Source organism: Girardinichthys multiradiatus, chromosome 15 (genome assembly GCF_021462225.1).
Source record: "Girardinichthys multiradiatus isolate DD_20200921_A chromosome 15, DD_fGirMul_XY1, whole genome shotgun sequence".
Classification (NCBI taxonomy): domain Eukaryota; kingdom Metazoa; phylum Chordata; class Actinopteri; order Cyprinodontiformes; family Goodeidae; genus Girardinichthys; species Girardinichthys multiradiatus.
The window spans coordinates 26875411-26890631 of NC_061808.1; the positions used below are offsets into that span (position 1 = coordinate 26875411).

The 15221-nt window shown below is 39.3% G+C and overlaps 1 protein-coding gene across 7 annotated transcripts in view; it reads left to right on the top strand.

Annotated features, from left to right (window-relative positions):
- runx2b (RUNX family transcription factor 2b) overlaps positions 1-15221 on the top strand; it is a 62176-nt gene that overhangs the window by 37400 nt on the left and 9555 nt on the right. For 6 of the 7 annotated variants that reach the window (XM_047388125.1, XM_047388122.1, XM_047388121.1 and 3 more), the window contains one exon: positions 12985-13152. The exons of the other annotated variant lie outside the window; for it this stretch is intronic. In XM_047388125.1, the coding sequence (XP_047244081.1) occupies positions 12985-13152 (168 nt within the window). The remainder of the gene's footprint in view (positions 1-12984; positions 13153-15221) is intronic. 7 annotated transcript variants of the gene reach the window in all.

Consider the following 15221-nt stretch of genomic DNA (forward strand, 5'->3'; position numbering starts at 1 on the left):
GTCCCCCCCCCCCATTTTTCATGTTTTCAGCGCTGGCTCCTGGAGCTGAGAGCAGAAGCTGTCTCCAACAGTGCGATTCTATCTGTGAACGCTTCATTGAGACATGGTGGGCTTTGTCAGCCATTACAGCTCTTATTTTGTGTTAAACGAGCGGGTAATTAGGAGGCCTGTAGTACATCGGGCCCCTACAGGGAGGGGTCAGTGCAGGAGAGGAAACGGTAGGCTGTCTTAGGGTTGACACACATTGGCACTTTATGGTCTTCTGCTGTCAAATTCTGTGTTATTTCTGGAAAATAGGTTGACAATAACCCTGCATTTCAGATTTCAGCATGTGGTGTGGGCTGGTCCGGAAAGAAAAAATAAAAGAACATTCTTGATTCTTTTATTGATTTTGCTTCAACACTTCAGTTATATTAACTTTTTATTAATAGCTCATGTGGTTGTGGGTGTTTTTCAGGAAGGACATTTAGTCTCTGTGTTTGATAAGCCTTATGGTTGCCATATGAGCCACTCTGACGGATGTGATTTCCCCCCATGGTCCCCCATCTAATATTTGTGGAGGAATAAAGTGGGACCACCCGTGAATGAATGGGCCTCGTATCTCTGCGCAGTCGAGGCTGAGCCTGAGTTAATTAATTGCGTGGTCATAGTGATGAATATTAGCGAGACTTCGTTTAAAGATCTGTGGTATGAGGTTTACAGCATGCATGTGTGTGTGTGGGGGTTTGGTAAATGGTTAGTCAGGTCCCTCTGGCCACTGCACTATTAGCAGGAGGCTAACTTGGTGTCTGCGGCTTGCATTGTCCTTAATGGCTTGACAGCTCTCGGTTACCCTGTGGTTTGCCACTGCACCCAACAACTCACCAAGTCTGTGTGTGTGCACATGTGTTGGTCTTTGTGTGTTCATGCATGTGCAGATTTGATCTGGAAAAGAGTGTGGTCTACGTTGGAGCTCCCGCATTATTTACGTGTGCACCCCCGCTGCAGTGTTTTGCAGGGGGAGAGTGTGTGTTATGGGTGTCATTAGTCTAGTGCAGCCACAGTGCAGATTTGGAGCAGAGCTAATAGGCCTCATTAAATGTCATTTTGAGCTAATAGAGAGGGAGTGGCTGTTTAAACCAATATGCTTTTATAGGTGGTTCTGTCTCCTTTCAGCTGCTCCTGATGGTGGCTGTGGCCAGCTGAGACAAACTTCCTGAGTGATTATAGTTTAGCTGCAATAACACAATAAACAAGGCTTTCTGTCCAAACCCACTGTTCTCATTAGAGTTAATTGATCACAGACGAATAGAGAAGGTGACAAAACCCACTGTGGCATCCATCACAGTCTGTCTCCTCTGGTGGTTGCTCCGCGTAGCAGGGTGTGAGTTTGTGTTGTGCGTCAGCATTGGAGGTTCGTGGTCAGATCCATCTTTGCTGTTTGGCATTTGAACAAGTCGGGTCTTGGGGCTTCTGGGCTTGTGGACGAGGTTGTGTTTTGGTTCAGTTTTGGTCAGGGTGTTAACAAGTCTGGTGAGGACGCTCTGGTTACTTACAACCCTGCAGACAATATTAGTGGTTCAGGAGTCCTGTCTGCCAAGCCAAAATCCCCGTGATACACATCCACACTCATTAAGTCACTGTACTTGTATGTGCATATGTTCCTTGATTTCTTTGACATCATAGCAGTTTCATATATAGATGCAAGGTGTTGCCGAGCTCAAAGATTTGAACTAAAATATGATTTTATGCGATTCAGTAAATCATAATTTCCATGTAACGTTTTTAATCTTTTAGAATAGAGGACACAGAATCCCTATTGTGAAAATGGTAGTGGCAGCATCATGTTGGGTGGATGCTTCTCTTCAGGAGCGACAGAGTAGCTGGTCAGAGTTGATGGAAAGACCTGAAAGTGAATCAAAACTGTTTTTCTATGAGTTCTCTTCTTTGTAGGGGAAAAATAATCATGGTACTAAAGCACTGTCAAACAGCATGACTTTTGAGCTGTTTTTTTGTGGCTGGTTTAGAGGGCCTAGTGAGACACACTTTACAAACTGCTTCTGTTAATTGTTTATCTAACACAACAGGAGTTTTAAACCTTCATTTTGTAGAACAACATTAAGGACAGCAACAAAAAGTTCTAATTTCTAGTACATTAAACCTTTACACGAAGTACTAACAAACCTTCTCTTTTCATATCTTTCAAAAGTTACATGAAATATGTAAGTTACAGTTTGGACTTCTCTCTTTTGAGGTAAATAAATGGAGCTGTATACAAAGTTAAATCTGAGCAGAGATAAAAATCAGAAAACATTGTTCCTCATACTTATAACCGAAAACTCAATATAACTGAGCTTGCGGCAATGTTTTGCCATTATTTATTTAATTATTCAAGTCAAGTCAAATTTATTTATATCCATACTGATAATAATTTATTTCTTTATTTATTCATTTACCGTTGCCTACTTATTCATTTATTTTAGTCTGAAGAATATAATACATGTTTAAACTTGTCAGCATATCTGTAATGTAAGGACCTTTTAGAGACACTAATTGCATACAAGGATTTTTAGATGATATCAGGAGTCGGTTTTTATTTAAACAAATTAGATACAGGGACAAGGCCTGTTTTATGTCTACGGTTGTTGTGTCTAGCTGCGTTGAGCAACCTGTGCAAAGAAAACCCAAAACAGAAATTGTTTATTTATCCTGGTAATTACAGGGGATTACAAAAGAGTCACCTATGTCCTGAGGCCTCAGCTGAAGCAGCTTTTCGCAATAGGAACCGGACAAATAAAACTCACCCAAACATCAGGAGGAAAAGAAATCAAAAAGCAGGAACGAGAGAGGGAGGAGGAGGTATGAAACAAGAGGAAAATACTCCAGGCTTTTCCCAAGGCCCCCAGTCACTTGAATGTCTTATGAAGTTTCTTGTAGAGGCGCCAAGACTCCTACAACATAGAATTATTCACAGAGAGGGCAAGACAAAGAGGAATACAGAAGAATAAAGGGACACAAAGTGAATCATAAAGAGATAAAAAAGACCAAAAAGACCATGTCTGGATTTGGTTTCGCCCTAAGCTGCACCAAAATAAAAACATCTCTCAGATTTGTTCTCCCCTGTTCTGAGTCAAAACACTTTAATGTGAACAGAAAGGTGCAGAGGGAGCCTGTCTGGAAACCGCACACAAGCCAAACTGTCTGCCTGCTCTTTAAACTTTGTACAGTATTGTACAAATGTGTATAAAGTGTGTTGAATAAATGTATGGCCTTTGGGAGTTGCTGTGCATGTGTGTGTGCCCTTCCCTCGCCTGGCTAGCTTCCTTCAGGCTGGAACGCATGGACCACACAGACGGCTGGCAACGCTCCACGACAGCCTGGCTCCCTCTTTCCCTTTTTCCCCTTCTCTTTTTTGCTTGCGCCCTCGTCTTCAACACCTCCTTCCTCATCTCACTTTTTTCATTCCTTCCTATTTTTCTCTCCTCAAAAAAATCTGCTTTCATTCTCCTCCCTCCTTTATGTCTGTTCTCTCGCCCTCCCCCAGCTTTACACCAGACCCCCATGGCGGATAGGGGTTTGGCCTACATCGACTCATCGTTTCACTGCCGCAGCCACGCTCTGCCAGTTTCAGTTTGCCACCTGAAATAATTCATTGCTCCTGAGCGCCCACAAAAACAACATGGCCACTGTGAAAGCGTCAAATAAAACATTGAAATATGGAGCCAGTGCATTCGTTCATCAGATTTACTATTCTGCCATGAGACGGTTGACACAGACACAAACATACCAAGCAGTGACTGGTTGATTCAACTCTGGCTCCATGGAGGAGTGTTGGAGAACACTGAATCAGACCCAATCATACATTCATCCAGTCTCACAAAGTGAACATAAAGGCCTCAGCAGAAGGCATGATCGGACACCAAATTTAAACATTATCTTATTTATTTTTATTTTTTGGCACCAGTCATTTTCCTCACATATTTCTGAGTCAGACGATAAGCAGAAAAGTCTTCTGTTGATGTGTGTGTAGCGATGGCTGGATGAGTGTGTTCAGGGATTTCTTTAGGTATAAAACTTATATGTTACTAGGACTGTTCCTTACTGACAAAAAGGGATTCCACCACAACTTTTCCCATGTCCCTGACAATTTGATTATTTCCTGTTGTAGATCAAAAATTCAGTATCTCAAAATAGCTTTTTTGATCAAGTTTTCATATATTCATATTTGTATATATTTTTTATTGTAGATTATTTTTATGTTTATAGAGAAGATTGTGTTGGACCAACTAGGTTTTTGTCCGACCAAAACGTCAACAATAAGCCCCATCTGTATCACTAAATAAAATGCTAATGATTGATATTCTGGGAACTTTTACTTTACAGACTCAGTAAAATGGATATGAACAGTTGTTAATCAAGAGTACACAACATTTGTTCTGCAGTCTCTAGTGAAGGAAACAATGATTTGTTCTCATAGTGATGTCACATCACCGCTTCATTCAGGCCAAACCTATTGTGCTGTTTCCAAAAACAGGATGTTTGCAAACAGAAACATTGGAGTTGGTTATTCCTGTGCTTAGCAAGGAGACAGTGAAACTGGCTCGTTTTGGCAGCATCTTTTACTGTAACCACTTTTCCACTGGGCTGGCAGAGTGGCCTGGTTTGTTCAACATTCTTCTTCTTCTTCTTGAAGCTAAGCCATCTCCTTGTAAGACATGGTCAGCGTCTTGTAACAAGCTCTAATGAAGAAGACCATGAGAACATCTTCTACCAGTCCATTAGCCAGCAAGCAAATAGCAAATAGACTCTGAAATCTGAAATAAATGCCTGCTAATTTTGGAAGTGGTTTTCAATTGTTTATTGCAATTGAGTTGAAGTTCTTCCTACAGTCAGTTAAACACCATTACAATGATAAAACAGTCACCTTAATGTCCCTCAATGTCCACTGTATGACTGCAAGTGTTATTCACAACTGAAACTTTTCCAAATAGACAGAGTTGTCTTTCTTGTTTGCAGATGAAATGTGTAGCAGCCATCTTTCAGCCAGCTGACTGGCAGTGTGCAGTAAATGGTTGGTGAGACGCCACACTACTTCATTGTGTGCTCCATAGGCCAGGGAAACCTCAAGCCATGCCTTTACTTTCTCTGGCATCTCATTAAATGGAATACAGGACTGTAGAAATAGTATAACGGAATAATATAGCGTCATGGTTCTTAAACCGTGGTGGAAGTATTACTGGTGGTACTTGGGCTCCATTTAGTGGATGAGATTTTCGTATAAACCATTGACAAATCCTACTTATTAGCTGTTGTAGACCTCATAAGCCCAAAGAGCCAAAAAGATAAGTAGTTCAAGCACATTTAGCTTTGCTTTAAGAAGATATACAACTCAAAGTGCAAATAACCTGTTTCTCATTGTAGCTATAATGAGAAACAGGACAGGAAATTGTACTTCAAACACGCAGTGTAAAAAACCAAAAAAAATTAAAATATCCTGCTCTCTTTTAAAATTTCTTGACAATATGGTGGTACTTGGAAAATGCTTATGGATTTGAAATTGTAACTTTTTGAAACCTTGGTACAACTTGATACTGATAACCTGCCTCTGCTTAATGTCTACTATAAAAACAGCAAGTGGGTCGTTTTCTGAGATAATTTACCAAACCTTAATATCCAAATGGGAGCAGAAAAAGTGATCAAAATGTTTGAATTGTTTTGAATTTAAAGAAAAGAAAAATGTGTAAAACAGGTTTGTTTGATTTTTTCTTAGGCAAACACCATCTATTAGAAGGTTTTCCCCTTTTATCCAATTTTTTATGGGTTTATGGAGACATTGGTTATAAAAGAGATGATCATACCTTTAAAAACTCAGACACAATATGGACTCATTTCATATCAATTCTCTTTGCTATGCAATGCAATCCCAGTACTGGCTAAAGCTGCATGTTTTTGTGAACGGAATTTAGCAGGAGGGACATAAATCTTCCTGTCTTATTCTTGGAAAGAAACCAAATAGGCTTGTTTTACCAATTTACATCCAAGATTTATAACATTTCTAGCTGTGGAACCTGAAATGTTTGAAAAATCCAGCACAAACAGTTTGCTAGATAAAAGAACTGCACTGTATTCAAGAGATATCCTGAGCTGGAGCACAGTGAGTGACAAGTCATTTGTTAGAAATGTCTTTGTTCAGGATCAGATTCATTCTAATGCCGCCATTAATCATTGAGGACTTGTATTCTGTTGCCTACTTGCTTTAAGGAAGAGTTATCAGATCAACAGCTGAGAGTCGAATCCAGACATACATCTCTGGGATGGCTAAAATAATACTATTCTAAGATCAGTGTACAGTGATTTAGGAAACAATCTAAAGAAGTGTTATCTACCCCTTATCAATCCTGGTTTTGTGTGCATGTGTGTGTGTGTATGACACAGCAGTGCCAGTGTCAATGAGTACTTGGGCAATGAAGCTCTTGTGCAACTTTTCGTGAACGCATGTGCAGACATTTCCATACCTTTTTCTTTCTTCACAAGTGTGTGTTTCTGTGTGTGTTCAACTTGCTCACATCTGGTATGAATCTGTCCATGTTTCCGGCTGCTGGCTGGGCAGGGAAGTGGCAGGCGCTATCGAAAATCTTCGCTGTTTTCACAGGGATGACGGGAATCTCAGGGACTTTCCCTAAGGCAGTGAAATCCTCCACTTTTCCCGCTCCTTTAAATACCCCCAGCTCATTCCTCCGCCCAGCAAGGGTTCCGATAAAACAGCTGAGTTGTCTTGTGCTTGGCAACTGTTGTCCTCTAAAAGGTGTAATTAACTCATGAAAAACTGTATTTACTGTCAAGCCTTGCTAAACTAATGGACTTGAGGTCTGGCTGTTTGGAGTTTAGATTGGTCCTTAATGTTATTGTGGACATCTTTTACCCCTGCAGTTTGTAAAAGAAACTGCAGGATAAAACTGGGATTCTGTGTGTCCAAATATAGAACGTTAGAACGAGATAGAAAGTAGAACATCAAACCCAAAGAAACACCCAGAAGAAATACTCAGATCTGGACTTAATTTGGTTCCAATGCAGACTAAGATAGGTAAAGGCCACAGCATCAGAAGTCAAGTGTCAAGACTTGGTTTAAACAGTGAGTGGCCATCAGTGGGCCTAGAGGATGCCTCGCAGATCCGTAAGATAGCAGGCATTACCAGTACTTTATAGAGCTCAAAAGGAGTGATACGTGGCTGGGTTGTCTTGTCATGCAGTTATCCGACATGTAGGTAAACTAGCTACAGCAAGGTGATGGATGACCCAATACATGTGGGGCACTGATGTCGGTCCAAACATCAGTCCAATGTAGACGTTTTACCCATCAGATGCTAGGTAGCTGACCAATATCAAACCCTTCTTAATCTTCTTAAAATTCTGGTAATACTGTCTGATGCATCTATGAAATCCTCTGTCTGGTGATCATCACTCACTCTTCTAACAGACAGGTGGCGCTCTGAAAACTTCTTGTGGTACATTATACAACTTGAGATGCTTTGCATGTGAACCAAATTATGCCCAGATCAGACTATTCCTTCTGGTGGCTTAATTTGGTGCTTTACTTTTTTGCCAGCAAATATAAACCAGTATTTTTTTTTACTCCTTAAAAGGAAGTAAATAGTTATAAATAGGAATACATAGTTAAATATTTATTTATATTTATTTAATGAAACATGCATGTTTTTTAATACTTTACCAACTGCTTTAAAACTTTTATTAGCAATAAACAAAAAAAGCCAACAAATAAAAATATCTGTCAGCAAGCAGACTAAGGGTACAGTACATGCTGTATAGTTTTATTGAATTCATTAGCTATCTTGCAAAAACAAATTGGTTTGCACCACTTGACTTTGTAGTGTATTGTAAAATAGTTTTTATCTTGAACCTTTTAAACAAAGAATATGATGTTGCCTCCACAGTGACTCTGGGTGAATTTTCACCTTTGCCAATTCTGACCCCCATCTCATATCCACATGTTGTCATTTCATCCTTTCCTTTTTCTATTAACAATATCATCCCTATGTACTTAAACCATTGCCTATCAGTTTATTTTTCCTTAATATTTTGAGATTTATGGAGAGAAATATTCAAGAAATGTTCAAATCTTCAATCATTTTCTTTTTTTTAAATTTACATTACATCCTCTTTCCCTTTATTTTGGTTCTGATTCAATTTTGGGCCAGTTGACTTGTAAAATATTACAGATTAGGACCGCTAATCAGACCCACTGACTAAACCAAATTATCTCTAAATGCCCACCTGCTGGTTGGTAATGTTTCTTTGGCCATAAAGCCAAATTGCCTTGCTGTAGTAGAGCATGAGTAGAATATAGAAACTAACTTATTAAATAACTAAGTTGTTGGTTGTCTCTGGTGGGTACAAACTGACAACACTTCTTTCAGTAGATGGCCCTAAAAGTCGGATACAAATGGACCCAAACTGCAATGTTACAAAATGGCCAAGAAGTGGGGTAGGTATTTATTTAAATCAGTTCCTCTCTCTAATTGTGGTATTAGCCCCAGGCTCCTGGTTTTAACCCACCTCCATGCTTAAACAGTTTTTTTTTTTTTGTTTTATAAAAGTTGCATCCTCTTTTCCTCCAAATATAGATGACCTCATTAGAATTCAATTTTAAATATATAATTATTTGAAACTTGCTCCAAAATGCATAAACTCTATTTTTAAGGTAATTTGCAAATTTTGTATTCATTGGAGCTAATGGATTTTTCTTTTCCTCTGATTTCTGAGAAGTCATGGTTGCTCTATATTTGTTCAGGTGGGGCTGTAGAGTAGAATGGCTGCTGAGTCTTGTAACATTTTCACAGGGACTTTTTGTGTCTAAAATGGTTTTAAAATGTTACTCTATTAAGCATGTAAACAGTTTCACATTGTTGTTTTGTTTCAAATTAGAACCTTATCTTAAGCATCTTTACATGCCATATTTTATTTGCTGTAAACAGCCATTTTGAAATACTTTTTGATCTTTTTGACTTGCTCAGCCTCTGAATCATGAAGTATTTTAATTTGGAGGGTGTTGTGTAGTTTCAGAATCCTGTGGCCTTTAATTTTGGGGTTTGGGGTTTAAGGAAGGAACTGTATCCCATCTGACCTTTCCTATGAATGATTTATAGAAGAACTTCTCACTTAACTGTAAATGTTTACAGTAAGAGTAAATTTAACATGTGCAGACATTTGCACATCATTGCGCTGTCTAAATACCACCTTTGTATTTTTGGATCCTCCTCTTTAACTGTTTCTCCATTCGTTGCAGTCAGCCCTCCTAATGGGGCCTGTGTCGCCTGACTGGTTCAGAGCTCTTAATTTACTGGTCATTGGGGGTCTCTTCCTCACCCTGTCCTCCTCCTACTTGTGTCTGTCCCCCTCATCTAACTTGGACTCCTTTGGCTATTTATTTCCATCACCAGGAGACAGGCTGTGCACAAAGCCCACACTGTGTCCCAGAGCTTTTTTAGGACAGAAACTCAGCCTGTTGAAAATGGAAACGCTATGATTGACTGGGCATGGCTCACACAGAGAAATAAGTAATGCCAGGACATGAATAAATTATCCACCGGAACGATGGAGAAACGCTATTAATGAAGTATGAAAATGAATTACAGTTGAAACTAGATATTAACATACAAAGTAGAAAAAAAAACATGGCCTTTTTTTTTTCTCTGTCAAACATTAAATCAGACTAAACCTTTTCTGTTTCAAGTTTTAAAAAAAAACCCAGAACAACAGCTGAAGACATTGAGAAGATGCTGAATGAAGTCAGTAACAGAGTCTCATTATCCACAAGTAATAAGACCTGAGCTGGTGCTCAGCATTTGTCATTAATTGCTCAGGGACAAATACCTTAATTTCTGGAGGCATGTTCTGGGAAAAATACAATGGTATTATTTGGCCATAATGACCATGGCTACATTTTGAAGAAATAGAGGAAGGCTTGCAAGGTTGAGAATACCATTCTAACTATGAAGTGCTGTGTGTGGGTGTATGCTGCAGGAGGGACTGGTGCACTTCATAAAATACATGGAACATTATTATATGTATAATATATCCACATACTGTAAAAAAGGGACCTTCAGTCAGACAGTCAGTACTATTGTTTGCACCAAGGCAACCAGAAATATCACACTGATAAAATGATGCCCTGTTTGACCCACCAGCTACTCCGTTTTTCGCTGACACCATGCTCCAATCAGATTTGTTGCCCCTGGATTTGGTATTTGAGTTTCAAAATGTTGTTCCATGGTGAAATAATTGGTTGTAAAGACTGTGAAGTTTGGGCGTGGCGGTGGCGCATGCATAAACCGCGTGACCCATGTAGGGAGGCAACAGTCCTCCACCTAGCCGCAGCAGGTTCGGGTCCTGGCCCATTGACCTTTGCTGCATCTCTTCCCCCCTCTCTCTCTCTCTCTCTCTCTCTCTCTCTCTCCCATTTCCTGTCGAGTATAGGGCCACAAAATTTAAAAAAAAGATGGAAAAAAAGACTGTGATGACTTTTAATGGCATATCTGAGGCTGAAATCATGTGGTGTTGCACCGATGGAAAAATGCCAAACTGTAATGGGCAGCTCTGAAAGAATTCATTCATCATTGTCATTTTGCATTTATTTACTTATTAAAGGGTAGAAAGTCTGCAGAAGCTTGAAAAGCTGAATATGATATGCAACAAAGCTCCTCATCCGGGACATCAGTAATGCATTTTGGTAAACCATTTTTTCCCTGGTATGATGCTTTAGAAATACAAATGATGACTGTCTTTGAAAGCTGCCCTTTATTTTGTTTATCCTCATGTCTGCTCTCCTCAACACCCACCCTGAGTTGTAGGTGTAGTGCCAGGCCTTTGTTCACAGCCCTGGCTGCAGGCAGGTCGGGCAGGATTCTGAAGTAGCTCGCTGTTTCTGCCCGAGCCAGCTGGAGCTCTGCCAAACACAGCAGGAGTTTCTGCTCTCCTCTGTTTGATATTTACTTTACCGCCTTTACAGGGGAACTAGTGCAAGACCAGACAGACATACTGACAGTGCTGTGTCGGTGCTAAAAAGAACTGTGTTTGAGTGTGTGTTTGTGTGTGCACGCACGTTTTTCATAATACCCCACCTTTACTAAACTGTAATCGACACCTGGCCCGCGGCTAGGGAAGGTTTTGATCGGGTTCCCACTGCAGGGTTGATAGAGAAATGAAATAGGGTTGGGCTCAGGAGAAGAGAGTGTAATTTGTCTGTATGTTGTGGCTTAACAAGTATGGGTTATCTAAGTACAATGTTTTTGATCGTTTGCTAGTAGTCACTGTTGCATATCTAATAGTATTCACTAGGACACATCTCTTACGTAAAGGGTGTCAAATTATTTGTCGAAGAATGTAGAAACAGTAAGTAAGTAAACTGTTTTTATAAAGCAACTTTCGCAGGTCAAAATCCACACAATGCTTTGGAATAAAAACAGGCACAAAAACACAGAAGATAACACATAAATGAAAGGATAAAACAAAATACAAATAACAATCTACAACTAGTTTAAAAGCAAGTATGAATAAATAAGTTGCTTCCTGAAAGAATCAACACAACGCAAAAATGGAGGCAACACATTTCTCAATCTGGAATGCGTTGGACCGGTAGATCTCAGACTGCAAGAAGAGGTGTAGGGTTCCAGAAGGGATATAGGCTGGGGATTGACCACACAGGGCACTAAAAGTGAGGACTAAATTAATTATAAAAATGCCAATGTAAAGAGATTGAAACTGAAGTAATGTGCTGTCTTTCGTGTATTGATTAAAAGCTTTGCAACAACATTCTGTACCAACTGAAGATGGTCAAGATCCTTGATAATTAACCTCATAAATAGGCTTTTACAATAATGAAGATGAGAATAAATAAACAGATGGAATAAAAGCATGGATGATCATCTCTAATTCAGCTTCTGACACCAGAGTTCGAAGCTCAGAACTTTTTTTAAAACAGTGTCTGATTAATCCAAGAGGACTGCACTCCAATAACATGTCAGAATCCAAACTAAAATCAAGGTTTTGGAAGTTTGGTTGCACAGAAGAGGCCAATACACCAAGGTATTGCTTAATTGCAGTTATTTAATTCTGAGCAGGAATAATCTCTTATCAGAGTTCACCTGCAAGTAGTTGTCACAGAGCCACTGTTTTATACTGCTAGAACAGTTTGTCAATGAATATAATTTGAAATATTCAGTTGGCTTAAAAGAACAGTAGAGCTGAATATCATCAGAATAGAATGAAAAGACACATCAAAAAAGTGCCTGAATATTCGGCCTTGGGAGAAAATATCCAAAAGAACGACCATAGGTCCTAAGACAGAGGGGGCATAACCTACCTGGGTCTAGTTATGAGTCCCGTGGAGATTATCAGGATATGTAGTGAGAAATTCAATTTATTTCAAGCATCGCTCTTTGTTAATTAAGTGGCATCAGGTAGCCAAAATTTCTCAATTTTCTTGGAAAGCAAACTATTTCCTAAGAAAGGCATGGCAGTAAAGGGCGTATCCCAATCCCCAGTCCCCATCACTGAAATATTAACCTTTAGCCGTGTTTCAATGAACCTCTGGGAAGTTCTTTCAAAACCATTTTAGGTGACCACCTCATGAAGCTCATGGAAAGAATGCTAAGGGTGCAAAGCAGTAATCAAAGCAAAGGGTGGCTATTTTGAAGAATCTAAAATATAAAAAGTTGAAGAGTTATTTCACACTTTTTGTTGAATACATAATGCCATGTGTGTTCATTCATAGCTTTGTTGCCTTTGGTGAGAATCTACAATTTAAATAGTCACCCTTTAAGTGAGAAATGTATCTAAAACCTTTGACGGGTAGTGTACACGTAACCCTACTTATCTAACGAGTCCAGGTCTTACCCTTGTAAATGATAAGTCCTGCCATTTTAACATTAATGTAACTGATGTAGCCCCTTCTCCTTCGTCTTGCTTTCTTTCTTCTGTTCTGTTCAGGGCATCGTCAGAAGCTTGAGGACCCACCCAAATCAGGCCTGTTCTCAGACCGCCTTAGTGATCTTGAAAGGATGAGGGTGAGGGTCACGGTTCCCACACAAACCCCCCGACCAGCTCTAAACGCAGCAGCCAACACTTTCAACCCACAGGGCCAGACACAGATAACAGGTGAGCTACTGAGGTTAGCTTTTATCAGCCGATGGTGCAGGGTTCAAGTATTAGGAATCCACCTAGTGTCATAATAGATGGCATATAAAGGATAGACATAACAGGCCATTCATTATAAGAACAAGATGGTCACTAACTAATAGGAAAACAGGGAAAGTTTAGCTTGTTCTGAAACTAAGTAGATTTTTTGTGGTTTGCTTATATTTATATTTATTGATACTTTATTGATCCCCGAGGGGAAATTAGACCCTCTGCATTTAACCCATCCCTTATAGGGATCAGTGGGCTGCCGTTGTGCGGCGCCCGGGGAGCATTCTGGGGCTAAGGGTCTTGCTCAGGGACCCAGAGTGGCAATCTGTGGGATACGAACCCGGCCCCTTACTTGAAAATCGTATTTCTTACTATATTTGAGAAATGCTTTATTGTTAAGTTGTCCTTCATAATGGCTTAACTTTGAAGCCTACACTAATATATCAACTAATAGTTTTGTTGTCATTTATGCTGTCAATGCAAAATGAAATTGTCGCAATGTGCAGTGCCTTGCAGAACTATTCATATCCCTGAACCTTTTCACATTTTGTCATTTTACAACCAGGAACTTCAATGTGTGTTTTTTTATTTCTTGCGAGAGATCAACACAACACAGTGCATAATTGTGAAGTGGAAAAAAAAAACATATATGCATCTAAACGTTACTTACAAATAAATATGATTAAGAAATATGTTGCATTTGTATTCAGCCCCGTTTTCTCTGATACCCCTAAATAAACTCCAGCACACCAAAGGAATGGGAATTTTGCATATGAATGCATATGGATTTTGAAATCTATGTGTCTATCCTTTTCCACTTCATAGTTATGCATTAATTTGTATTGTTCTATCACATAAAGCCCTAAAAAAGCACATTAGAGTGTGTAGTTGTGTCAAGACACAATACAAAAACTGTTTAAGGGGTATGAACACTTTTGCAAAGCATTTTACATCACTAAATCTATTTCTTTAATAGTTTTAATGAAGTATTGTTTATGACAATATAACAAATACTTTTTTATTATGTAGACTTAAATATGAATAAATATATATTTCATACAATAATTATTTCAAAACTGAACACATGACACATTGTCCGATAATTCATGTTTTTATGTCAATACAAGACATTTCAAACATGTTGCGCTTTTAACAATGCAGAGAAATTACGACACCAAAGATGCTCGAGAATAAAAGTTTTATGATCACTCAGCAATTGCCAAGCATTGTCTGACTGCAAGACTGACAGGCCTACTGTGAAATATCAAACCCCAACTGGAGACACGGCCTGATGGCTCAAGAGTCTGTGGAGCGTGTTATGTTGCGTCTGAGATTGTCGATCCTTCTCTGCCCCATCGCTCAATCAATCTCCAGTTTAGAAGGTAACACCATCTCTCACGGTAGGGCACGGCGGCCACCTGATTGCTCCCAAATCGGGAACCCTGTTACACGTGGTTATTTTAGTCTCAGTTATTTTTGGTGTAGAACATTGTAGTGCTTCTAAGGGTATCATTAGAGGCATGGTTAAACAGCATAGCTCTGGCGAGTATTACACACTCAGGTTAAACAGGGATTCACTTGTCAGGTAATAGTAGGATTTTTTTTTTTTACTTTTTTTATATTTGAAATAGTAAAATATTAACAAAAGTTCTCTTTGACTCAACCTCGTACACTTTTTCCTAAACTTTTCTAGCTGTGCCTTTTCAGCCGCTTGCACTTTTTATCCTTTGTTTTTAATGCAAAACAGTGCCTTTGCACCGCGTTCACTTTTTTGCATGTTTTTTCACATTACAACCACAAACTTCAATGTATTTCATTGGGAGAACAACATAAAGTAGTGCATAACTGGGGTAGGATAGAAAAAACTTATACAAATTTGAAAAGTTAGATGTTCATATGTATTCAGCTGCCTTTACTCGAATATAAAAATGGAACCTCTAGTGCTACATGTAAAATGCATTGTGTGGTATAAAACTAAAACTGCACACCATCGCCACTGTGAAACATAGTGGTGGCAGGATGATGCTGCAGGGCTGCTT